At 42.7% G+C, this 12001-nt stretch overlaps 1 protein-coding gene across 1 annotated transcript; it reads left to right on the forward strand.

Moving 5' to 3' along the window:
- Positions 1-9128: 9128 nt before the first annotated feature.
- Positions 9129-11698, forward strand: si:dkey-251i10.3 (uncharacterized protein LOC553498 homolog). Its single transcript, XM_034573373.1, has one exon. The coding sequence runs from the start codon at positions 9209-9211 to the stop codon at positions 11507-11509; it is 2301 nt and encodes a 766-aa protein (XP_034429264.1). The 5' UTR covers positions 9129-9208; the 3' UTR covers positions 11510-11698.
- Positions 11699-12001: the final 303 nt, after the last annotated feature.

The following is a 12001-nucleotide window of genomic DNA, read 5'->3' on the forward strand; positions in this document are numbered from 1 at the left end:
TTTATTATTTGCTGTGAGTAGGTAATGATTAAATGTTCCCTCTGTAGAAACTGAAAACATCTTTTCTCAAGATTTGCCATTTTATTTTGTAAAGGAAACTTTATTATAGCGCACAGCACAGATTACCGTACATTTTGTGCGTATCTTCTGTTATTAATAAAGTTTACTTTATCTTCAGCTACAGCAGAGCAGAAAGAAAGAGTTAAGACCAAAAAATCAATAAATGTTTTACATGTGTCTGCATCTTTGAATTAGGTGTCACTTTTACATATTACTACAGGAGACAACTGGATCAGGCATCTCCTGCAGAAATAAAGTAGGCAGGCCTAAATTGTCATTATCAGCAACTTAATCAGCTACTTTTTAACACGTTTGTTCATTGAATATATAAAAGACATATTCTCCCTCAGACGCAAAAACAAAACGAAAACAATATCTCCCGGTGAAAAAGTGCTGAAACGCACATGGAAGACACAAACGAAGATGTCAAGCGAGTTTGTGGTGATAAGAGCTGACAGAGGTGTCTGTTGTCAAGAAAAACAAGTGATCTACACAGCAGAGTTATACGTCACTTCCTGCCTCTGTCTGCTGCACCCGGCTGCTCCACCTCCACAATTGCTCATGTTACTCTTTTAGCATTTGTATATTGTTCCACCTTCTGGTCTCCTTGATGCATCAAGTCTACATTAAATTGTTCTGCATAAGACATCAGCTGTTGCCTGAGTTCTCCTTTCACCAGCTTCCAGAAAACTTAAATCACACAGGGAGCTAATTTACTTTGTTTTATACTCTTCTTTTTTAGAGGCGCTATGGAATCTAATCGTAGTGAGTCTGCAGTACTATCGACAAAATGTTCAATCTCAGTGGAACTAGGATTTTTAAAGATTTCGTTGGTTATATTACATTTAAAAAATGAATTTTTGATTAATGGCATGTAGTCTGGTAAATGAAATCAAAGGTTATTAAATTATGGTCTGATAGAATAGGATAAGGTGGAAGTATTATTAGATGTTTAAATTGACAGCATATGATATTACAAGGTCTAGTGTGTGGTTATAATAATGAGTGGGTTTGTGTACACACTGACTGAAACCAATTGAGTCTAATATTGAAATAAATGCAACACTAATGCTACCATTGTCCACATGAATGTTAAAGTCACAGACAATAATAACCTTATCTGTTTTTAGGACTAGGTTTGATTAAAAGTTCAGAATAGCCCCCAGGTGCATGGTAAACTACAGCAAATGAGAATGGTGTTTTCCTAGGTGGGTGTGGCAGCATAGCAACAAAACATTCAAATGAGTTATAGTTTAGTTTAGGTTTAGGATTAAATGATAAACTGGATTTAGATGTATTCTTAATGATGCAGCCAGAGCTCAGTGAGAGACAGTAAATCAATATTATGATCTGAGATTAATTCATTTACTAAAACAGTCTTTGATGACAGTTGAGTGGTCAAGTCCTGTATGACCTTTTCTCAAACGGGTTATGATATTTCCTTCCTTTCGGTTCCTTCACTCCATCTTCCCAGCACCAACGTGTCTGTATATTTTATAAATGTCCTACGGTTTTATTGTTACCCCAATACTCCTGCCATATTGATTTTTCTTTTTTCCTGATGTGGCTTTTAGCTTTTGGGACTTGTAGGTCTACTTGTTTATTTATTTTTATTTTTATTTTTATTAATAATAATAATATCTGTCCTAAATAAAGATCTGCCAGATTGTGTAATTGTGAGTGATCAATAGCTATCAGATGCAATGAGTGTTATTTTCTTCCCTTCTCTTAAGCTACACCCATAGTCAAAAACAAATCTCATGTGCCCAGTATACATTTTACAGTGATGCTCAACTTGTTCCCCATTCTTGTCCTGACAAACACTGGAGTATATTGATGAGCTTTTTGCTCTTAATCTTAGACTCAACTGAGACTGCCCTCCTTGCTGTCACTGAGCAACTAGAGCAGCCTCTCTCTCCTCTGTGGCCATCCTTCTGGCCATCAGATCCTTATTTCCTCCCTTCAGGATCTGGGTGTCTCAGGCTCTGCACTCTCCCTCCTCACATCCTACCTCAAAGAACGTACCTACCAGGTAACTCGTAGAGGATCTCTGTCAGAACCTTGTCCACTCACTACTGGGGCCCCTCAAGGTTCCGTCCTGGGTCCCCTCCTCTTTTCTCTGTACAACAACTCTCTTGGCTCTGTTATTCACGCACATGTCTTTTCCTACCACAGCTACGCAGATAACACCCAAGTAATTCTCTCTTTTCATCAGTCTGAAACACAGGTAGCAGCACAAATCTCTGCTTGTCTGACCAACATCTCTCAGTGGATGTCTGGACACCACTTGATAATCAACCTTAACAAGACCAAACTACTTTTCCTTCCATATTCTTCGCATTACCATCGACAACTCTGTGGTAGCCCCCACCCAGACCGCAAGGAACCTGGGTGTGACACTCGACAGCCAACTCTTCCTCACTGCCAACATTACTGCAACAACCCGCCCGTGTAGATACATGCTGCACAACATCAGGAGAATACATCCATCAGCAGGCAGGTTCTGGTCCAGTCTCTTGACATCTCACACCTAGACTCCTGGCTGGTCTGCCTGCTAGAGCCATCCGACCTCTGCAGCTCATCCAGAATGCAAAAGCTCAACCGGTCTTCAACCTACCGAAGTTCTCTCACACTACACCGCTCCTCCGCTCCCTTTATATGTTACCAGTGGCTGCCCGTATCGCCTTCAAGACACTAGTACTTGCGTACCATGCTGCGAATGGATCAGGCCCAGCCTACATCCAGGACATGGTTAAACCTTACACCCCTGCCCGTCCACTCCGCTCTGCTTTAGCCAATCGGCTTGCTGCTCCCTCACTGCGAGGGACACCTAGCCACTCAACAAAATCACAACTGTTTGCTGTCCTGGCTTCCAAGGACCGCAAAAAGTCTATACATCTTCCTCCGCAGGCTAAAAACACATCTCTGATGTTCTCCATTACACGTGGCATCTATTGCACTTCTGTCCGTCATGGAAGAGGGATCCCTCACATGTGGCTCTCTCTGAGGTTTCTTTTTTTTTGGTAGTTTTTCCTTACTCTTGTTGAGGATTAAGGGCAGAGGATGTCACACCTTGTTAAAGCCCTATGAGACAAATTGTGATTTGTGATTATGGGCTATACAAATAAAATTTGATTGATTGATTGATTGATCTCTTCCGACTACACCTTGGCTGAGAAGATGATGGTCTGGCTTTTTTGAAGCTAATGTACTTACATTATTCTTGCTGTTCTGTGTTTGTTCCCTCATGGTTGAATGCACTTATTGGAAGTCGCTTTGGATAAAAGCATCAGCTAAATGATATGTAATGTAATGTAACTTTGTTCAACCTGTGAAAATGTATCAATCATTATATGGACTGGAGACGCTACCTTGTGGAGTTCCATTCTCCATATTCTGTTGTAATCTGTGTCAGGGTTTGGTGAGCAGGTAGACCCAAATGCAGGAGCGAGGAGGATCCAATTCCCCAAAAATGTATTTATTGAAAATAAATAAAATAAAACAAGGGGCAGCCACAGAAAGAAACAAACAGGTGAAAATCAAACAGTTCAGGATCAGGAACACAAAGCAGGCAGATACTGAACTGAGGAGTTGACTTAAATACAAACTGAACTAACGACAAACTAGAAACAGGTGGTGCTTAATTCGATTTAGGTCAGGGGAACGTGAGGGCATCAATGACTTCGTCATCCAGGAACTGCCTACACACGCTGGCCACATTAGGCCGGGCATTGTCCTGCACCAGGAGGAACCCAGGGCCCCCCAGCACCAACGTAAGGTCAGACAATCGCTCTGAGGATTTCATCCCGGCATCTAACAGCAGTCAGGGTACTGTTGGCAATGACATGGATGTCTGTGTGTGGTGGGGAAGTCTCCTCAGTGTGGGTGAACATAGGGTGCATTACTGTTGAACGGAGCCCCAGCCTTTGCTCCTCCTCCAGCCAAACCTCTAATCAGGATCAGGCTATATAAAGCACCTGTGAGCCTCTGTCTCTCTCTCTGCTCTTCACCTGCCTTGTTTGTGACTGGTGTTCCAGTCCTCTTTCCTGGAGTCTCGTCAGTATGCCTGCGTCCTAGCCGACGAGGTTGCGCAAAATCAGCTGGCTTTCCTGCAGTGAAGGAAATTGCGACAGGAATAAATAACATTAATGAAACACTGAAACAGTTGTTGGATGTCCTCGCAAATATATAAGTGCGTGACTGAATATGTGTGTGTGTGTCATTTGCTTCAGAAAAATTAGGATAAACCCATAAGGAAAAGTAATGTATTTCACAACTTTATTTAGTATAGATTTTGAAATAAGGCATTTTAACTTAACATCATTAAAGATGGAGCGAGCCAGCACTGCAGCCCTGCCAGGAAGCCCCACATTTGGCTGAGCGTTTTCGTGCCTGTCTGGTTGTGGTTCTGCTCCAGGTGACAAGGTGATGCCATGAGCCATAGCTTGGTTGTGCAGGACACAGCCACCTGGATCATTCTACACACCTTATCAGGTGTATAAAGGACCACATCCAACGACCCTTGAGCTGCCCAAATGTGCGATCTATCACGGCACGTGTGTTGGCATGGATGTCATTGTAGCACACCTCTTGAGGGGTTTAAGGGTTGGAAAAAGGAGTCATCAGCCAGGTTTTTAGGCCATATCCCTGATCACCTTAATAATATAACACATTGTAGAATAAACGGAATAAAATATAAAACGTAAAAGATGCTCACCGACAAGCCACCAGTCTCTTGCAGCTCCTGCCTCCCCTGCTTTTGTGTAAAATAAAGGAGTCGTGGGTGCCTCCTGGCCAGTGAGCCACAACATCGTTGATTGAATGATAGTTTTTCTTTTCGTAAATTGCATGGAGTCTGTAGATGGAGCTTTAATGCGCACGTGGGTGCAGTCTTGCTCCAACAGTATTTGGCACACCAGCAATGCCATGGAACTTCCTCTTCACATCACTCTGGTGTTGTTCATCATAGGGAAATTTTAAGTAAATGGGCATTTGCCTTATGATGCCATTTAATACCTTCGGGATGACATGGCTCAGAGAAGGTTGTGAAATTCCAGCCCGATCTGCTATTTCCCTCTGAAATGTACCTGTAGCCAGGAAACCGAGGGTGGACAGGACTTAAACCTGAGGAGGTATGGGGTGAGAGCGGTGTGTCGGGTGACTAAGATGCCGCTCCAGGGAATTGGATAATTGCAGCAAAACATGCCTCAGCAGTCGAAAACGGCTGATAAGCCATTTTTCAGTTTCTTCAAACGTTTTTACGGTCCCTGAAGATGCGCTCTCTCCTGTAGGCACCGGCAGCAGCATCTTCGAGCAAGGCTAGATCTGCCATCTTTTCACTTGCTTGGAGGTAAATCGGAGTCATTTATATACCCTGCATGTCCTTAAATATACTACCAATTAATCAGTTTTCAAAAAGGTGGAGGTGACGTCAGCTGTAATCAGTGCACACCTGGGCCCTGTGTGCTCTGCCCTTTAAAAGCCTTGCCTCATTCATGTCTCGTTCTCTCTGAGGGACGAGGTGGGCTCTCCCTGACACCTGATGGCGGCATTACTTTTTCTTTTGCTTACAGACCCACTTCCCTCACCCATACATGCTTTACATTACTGACCTACTGAAAATCCTACATGTTGTATTATATCTTGTTGAAATAAATGTCTGTATTGGTAACAGTCAAGTTGTGTCATCTCCCTCCATGTCCCATTCTGGTCTCCTTGTCTTAGGTTCACCTGCTGCTGTTTTGTTTTTCTGTTCTGTTTTGTTTTTGTTAATATTGGTTTTGTTCCAACAAAACAACTCTGTGTGAGCCCCCACCCAGACTGCTAGGAACCTGGGTGTGACACTCAACAGTCAACTCTCCCTTACTGCCAACATTACTGCAACAACACGTTCCTGTAGATTCATGCTGCACAACATCAGGAGAATACGTATTTTCTCACTCAGAAGTCGCGCCTAGACTATTGTAACTCCCTCCTGGTTGGTCTACCTGCTAGTGCCATCCGAGCTCTGCAGCTCATCCAGAATGCAGCAGCTCGACTGGTCTTTAACCTTCCTAAATTCACTCACACTACTCCGCTCTTCCACTCCCTTCACTGGTTACCAGTAGCTGCCCGCATCCATTTCAAAACACTAGTACTTGCGTACCGTGCTGCGAACGGATCTGGTCCAGTCTACATCCAGGACATGGTCAAACCTTACACCCCAGCCCGTCCACTCCACTCTGCATCTGCCAATCGGCTTGTTGCTCCCTCACTGCGAGCTAAACAGTCATCAAAATCACGACTGTTCGCTGTCCTGGCTCCTAAATGGTGGAATGAGCTCCCCAATGACATCAGGACAGCAGAAAGTCTACACATCTTCCACCGCAAACTAAAAACACATCTCCTCCAACTATACCTTGAATAAATAAAAAAAAGTTTAAACTAAAATGTAGTAGCACTTAAATGGCACTTACTTATAGCACTTTGTAGTTTGGCTTTCTTGAAGAAAATTGTACTTTCTTGATTCTTGTTGTTCTGGGTTTGTACCCTCATGGTTGAATGCACTTATTGTAAGTCGCTTTGGATAAAAGCGTCAGCTAAATTAAATGTAATAACGTATTGTTCCTTTCTGGTAGTGTTTACTTTATTGCTTGGTTTGTTTGAATTGTTATCTTTGTTTATTTGATCAACTGCGTTACACCGTTATTGGTTATATTGTTTATGTTTATATTCTTAATTTCTACATTCTTTTTTTGTTTCAGTGCAGCTGAGTGCCAAACTACTGGGAGGCTAGGCACTCCGGGTGAGGTCCCAACATCAATGCATGTAAGTGAGAGCACTGGAATATGAGTGTTGTGTGCACCATTGTTGCTGTGCTTTGCTGTGATGCACCCGAGGTGAGTAAATGGTGGCACCCATGGGCACGCCTTAGTAAGACTGCCTCTCCACATGTGGCCTCAGCTCACATCCTCCATTTTTTTCTTTGTTTAAGTCGGCTGGAATATTTGTTTGTCTATTAACCTTTGTTTCTCCCTTGCAGTTCCAGACCCTGCTTTTATATTATTTTGAGTTATTTCAATCAAATATTTATTGTTGATAAAGAAACTCGTCTATGCCGCTTATCAATAACACTTTGTGCAATTGATTGGTGTCCAGAGAATGACTTTGAAACTGTAGATCCTGGTGCCAATCTGTGGAGCTTTTTTCCTATCTTTATTAAGGAGCGTGGTGTTTCGGTTTGAGAGCATGACTTGTTGAATTTATGTTCAGATTTTGTATTACTTTTCATCAAACCCTGCCCTTGCACTCAAATAGCCCCTCTTTGAACCTAAATTTGCTCTGCTTCTGCCCAAACTGTGTGCTTGCACTCATATATTTTTCAGATCGTTCCGTGCGGGCGGTTACTCTTTAACCGGGTTCATCCACTCCCGCCCTCCACGGTATAATAAAGAAATGACATCATGTCACACATTGACCCAAAAAAAGCTAGCCCAACATTCTCAGCCAATCAATCTTTCACGTTACCAAATGCCTTCAACACTACTTTAACTTATTCAGCTGGCAACACATGTTCTGTTTGCTCTTTTCTAAATAAATATTTTTTATTACTGGTTGTGATGTCCCATTTTTTTTGCAGTGGATACAATATTCAGATCCTTTAATGTATGTGAGAATATCGATTATATATTATATGAAAATACATGAAGTCCTGTATGAAAAATTTGAGTATAGTGTAGTATTGAGTATCTAAGTAAAAGTATTGGATCATATAACCATTAATTAAAACGTAAACATTGTAGAAATTTGGAATGAAAAAAATGGTATTTGTTAGAGCTGTTAACAGCTCATAAACATCTGAATTGTGACCCCTGATTTCAAACAGGTGTTTATAAGAATATGTTATACTATTCATTGTGTAAAATCTGCATCTGGTGTAACTAGTAACTAGTAACTGACACTGTAAAATCAACGTAGAGAGGACAGTACATAGAGATAAAATACAGAAAATTCTTGAAATACTCAAGGAAAGTGATTCTGAATTACTGTTTAAGTAAAAGTATCCACTGCAGTGCCTTTACATTGTGGTCAACACAAGTCTGTCCACAACACCAGTACTATAAATATCATTAATGCACCTCTTCAAGAATGTAAAGGTTATGAATAACATTTTGCGACAAGTCATTGAAATCAGAAAAGTGAAATTTAAAAGGCATTCCAGACATAGAAAGTCCAGGAATTTAACCAATGTATGTTTCTGTTAATTTCACATTTCCATACTTTTTTTGTTTTCTAACGTGCAGTGAAATATTATTATTACATTGAACTTTCGGCATTATTCAACAAAGCAATACAAAATATATAGAAGTGGAACATTAGAAACCGATGAGAGCCCTTCTGTAGACTCTGCCCTGGTAGCTAATAGTGTGCCATGATCGTATTGGAACGAAAATGGCCATTAAAAGTTAGAATTAGGTGGTTATGTCTATAGACTATGGGGAATGAGGTGGCCTGTGGAGACATTTGCTGGTCACTCTCGATCATTTCGTCACTATTTGGGAAGGAGAACACAGACTATTCCAAAAAACAGATTAAATTAGGCTAATTCATGCTGTGACAGGTATTTTATTTCTTAATTAAAATAAAACAACATGTAAGCCCTTTATCTATTATTGACAAGTGTATTGTGTACATATACAAATCTAACATTCTTGTTAGATTTTATTTTTGAAATATTTTCTTTCATTTCCAGGTCACTTGTCTGCTTTTTAAAGCATTTATACAATACGGAAATGTAAAGAGGTATATATAATCCAAATCGAGCCGTTTGTTGAATTTGATTTATTTCGTTCTTGATTATGACAACAAAAAAGGAACCATTAGTGGTTCAAAACGAGAATAACTTGTATTTGTTTTTTCGCTGTATTTTAAAGCGGATCACGGATTATACGATAATAAATTGACCGAGAGTGATACCGATCATCTGTTTCACTATAACAACTTGTCTCCAGCTGGGGGCGGTAACACACAATTGTGTCACCGCCATAAAATGTAAGGAAGAAGATATTTTACGACATTACTGCTCGCATTACGGCAAGTGTTTACCGACAACGGTCTGGTTGACGGTACACGTGTTTACTATCTCGTCCACTTGTGTGGTGACTGCAGCATGGCTAAAATGTCCAAGACTAAGGCGATTAGCTCAAAGAGAGTTAAAAAGAGCTGCGAGGGGCCGGAGAAGAAGAAACATGTGGTCTACGACGAAGAGGAAGAGCGTTTGAATGAGGCAGATGTAAACTTCACCAGCGAGGAAGAGGAGGAGGACGACGGCCACAATGATGAACGAAAACGCCAGAAGCTGCTGGAAGCTATCAACGCTCTCGGGGTTCAGAGGAAGAAAAAGCTGGCGGAGCGATCCGAGGCATCCGTCTACATGTCGGACTTTACTGTCACCGCGGAGGGGGAGGGAGACAAAATGGACCTGTCGGAGCTCATCGGGACTGTGGACAAAAACCCCGCAGTCCCAGCCAAGACCAAGAAGCAGCTGAAGAACCTAGAGCAAAGTAAAAAGACCATCGAATGTTCTCTCAGTAAGCAGGAAAGTGAGAGGATCCAGAGAGATGTTGCTTTTCAGAAGGCATCGACAGAGGTGTCTAAGTGGAAAGGTGTCATTAAACAGAACCAGAGGGCCGAGCAGTTGCTCTTCCCTCTTAATCAGGAGCCTACTGGCCCCAAAGCTATGGAGAGGGTGGTGACCAGCTGGAAGGTACAAACCCCACTGGAGCAGGAAGTTTTTGCCCTTCTATCTGCCAACAAGCAGCCCATCAATGACCCCATCCTGACCCCTGCTGAGGAGGCTTCCCTGAGCGCCATGAGCCTTGAGGAGGCCAAGATCCGCCGTGCAGAGCTACAGAAGGCCCGGGCACTGCAGTCCTACTACGAAGCCAAGGCCCGTAGAGAGAGAAAGATCAAGAGCAAGAAATACCACAAAGTGCATAATAAGGCCAAACGTAAAGACTTCTTGAAGCAGTTTGATGAGATGATTAAGACAAACCCAGCAGCTGCCATAGAGGAGCTGAATAAGGTGGAGCTTGCCAGGATGCAGGAGAGGATGTCACTGAAGCATCAGAACAGCGGCAAGTGGGCCAAATCAAATGCTATCATTTCTAAATATGACAAGGGGGCTCGCAAAGCAATGCAGCAACAATTGGAGGTGAACAAAGAGCTGACCCAGAAGCTGGTGACATCACTGAATAATGAGGGGGAGGAGGAAGAGGTAGGCTCTCCAGAATTGATACCTGATTTTGTTAATGATACGGAAGGAGGGCTGGATTCTTCAAATCCCTGGATGAGAGGAAAGCTCTCTGAGCAACCCACAGAGAGGAGTGACATTTTTGACCTCACAGAGGAGGGGGCTGGAGTGGTGGGAAATAAAACTGAAGAAGATAATTATGAGGAGGTGGAGGAAACTGCGGAGGAAGCACTCCTCAGAGAATTTGACCACAGGAGGAAACTGCGTCTGGTTCAAGAGGCTGAAATCATGCCTGTGATATTTGTGGATCATGACAATAAAGCTGCAGCAGAATATACCTCCAACAAAGAGGAGGAGGAGGAGCAGCTGTCTGAGTTCACTAGTCTTTTCCAAGTTATAGCAAACTCTCGTCAGGCTGCCGAAGCAGTACAGGCTGATGCAGCAGAGGACGCCAAGCACACAGACTCTGCTCAGCTGGAAGAAGGGCAGAGAATCAGGACTCAGGAGGATGTGGAGTTCCTCAGTCAGGAGTTATCAACTGATAAAGCACCTGTTCAGCCACAGCCTGTCCCAGCCACAGAAAAACTGCCGTCAGCAACTCTGAAGGCAGGAAAAAACAGAAAAAGGAAGAGAGGGACTGAGCTGAAAGAAATTCTCACCACAGAAGCAAAGGTCATCCAAGTCCCGATTGCCCCAGCAGTGGAGGACACAGAGGACTCAGATGAAAAGCTGGAACAGAGGGGGCTCATTAAAGAGGCCTTTGCTGGAGATGATGTCATGTCAGACTTCCTTAGGGACAAGAGGAATCAGGAAGATGCAGGAAGACCTAAGGTGGTGGACCTGACGCTGCCTGGGTGGGGAGAGTGGGGAGGGGGGGGGCTTAAGCCATCTCGCAACAAACGCAGGAGGTTCAGGATCAAGACTGTGCTGCCTCCACCCAGGAAAGATCAGCACCTGCCCAGTGTCATCATCTCGGAGAAGAGAAACAGCTCCATTAGCCTCCACCAGGTGAATTCTCTGCCCTTTCCCTTTGAGAACCACATGCAGTTTGAGAGCACCGTCCGTTCTCCCGTGGGCCGCACCTGGAACACAGAGCACACTGTTAAAAAGATCACCAAGCCAAAGGTAATCACCCAGCTGGGCTCCATCATTGAGCCCATGGCTCGGGAGGAGCTGGTGAAGGACAAGAAGCTGGTGTGTAGTGTGGATAACAAATGATACTGAAATGATCAGAAGTAAATGAGGTTGAAGCTTTTTTCCACTAAACACGACTGTGCCAACAATAAATTCTCTGTATGGGATGAAGATCAGTCTAATATCTATACTGAAATCTATGCTTTTCTTGACTTTTTCGTATTGTATCAAATTAATTTGTTAAGATTTGAAATAAATTTCTTTGGAGTTAAAGATTTTTGCAAACTCATTGAATTATCACCTGCTGTTTGGGTCACCCTGTAGTTGGCTGTCTTACACTGTGTAGCTGTGTAACCTGTGAGATGAAGATCTACAAAACACATACCAAATTAAACCTTACTGCTGCTGAAATAGTTATTATTTTGAGTCTTCTGAAGAGGATTAAATACATTTACAGCAGAAACTGCTGCTTTCCAGTGTTTCAGTCCAGTTTTCATCTCCAGTGAAATGAAAAGTGGAAGTCTGCCACCCGGGGGTGTGTTAAACAAAAATTTACAAGGATTAAAAAGACTATTT

Source organism: Hippoglossus hippoglossus, chromosome 21, assembly GCF_009819705.1.
Source record: "Hippoglossus hippoglossus isolate fHipHip1 chromosome 21, fHipHip1.pri, whole genome shotgun sequence".
NCBI lineage: Eukaryota > Metazoa > Chordata > Actinopteri > Pleuronectiformes > Pleuronectidae > Hippoglossus > Hippoglossus hippoglossus.

What these genes read in the sequence shown, in the direction of transcription:
- si:dkey-251i10.3 (XM_034573373.1), top strand. Translation starts at nt 9,209, where the DNA reads ATGGCTAAAATGTCCAAGACTAAGGCGATTAGCTCAAAGAGAGTTAAA.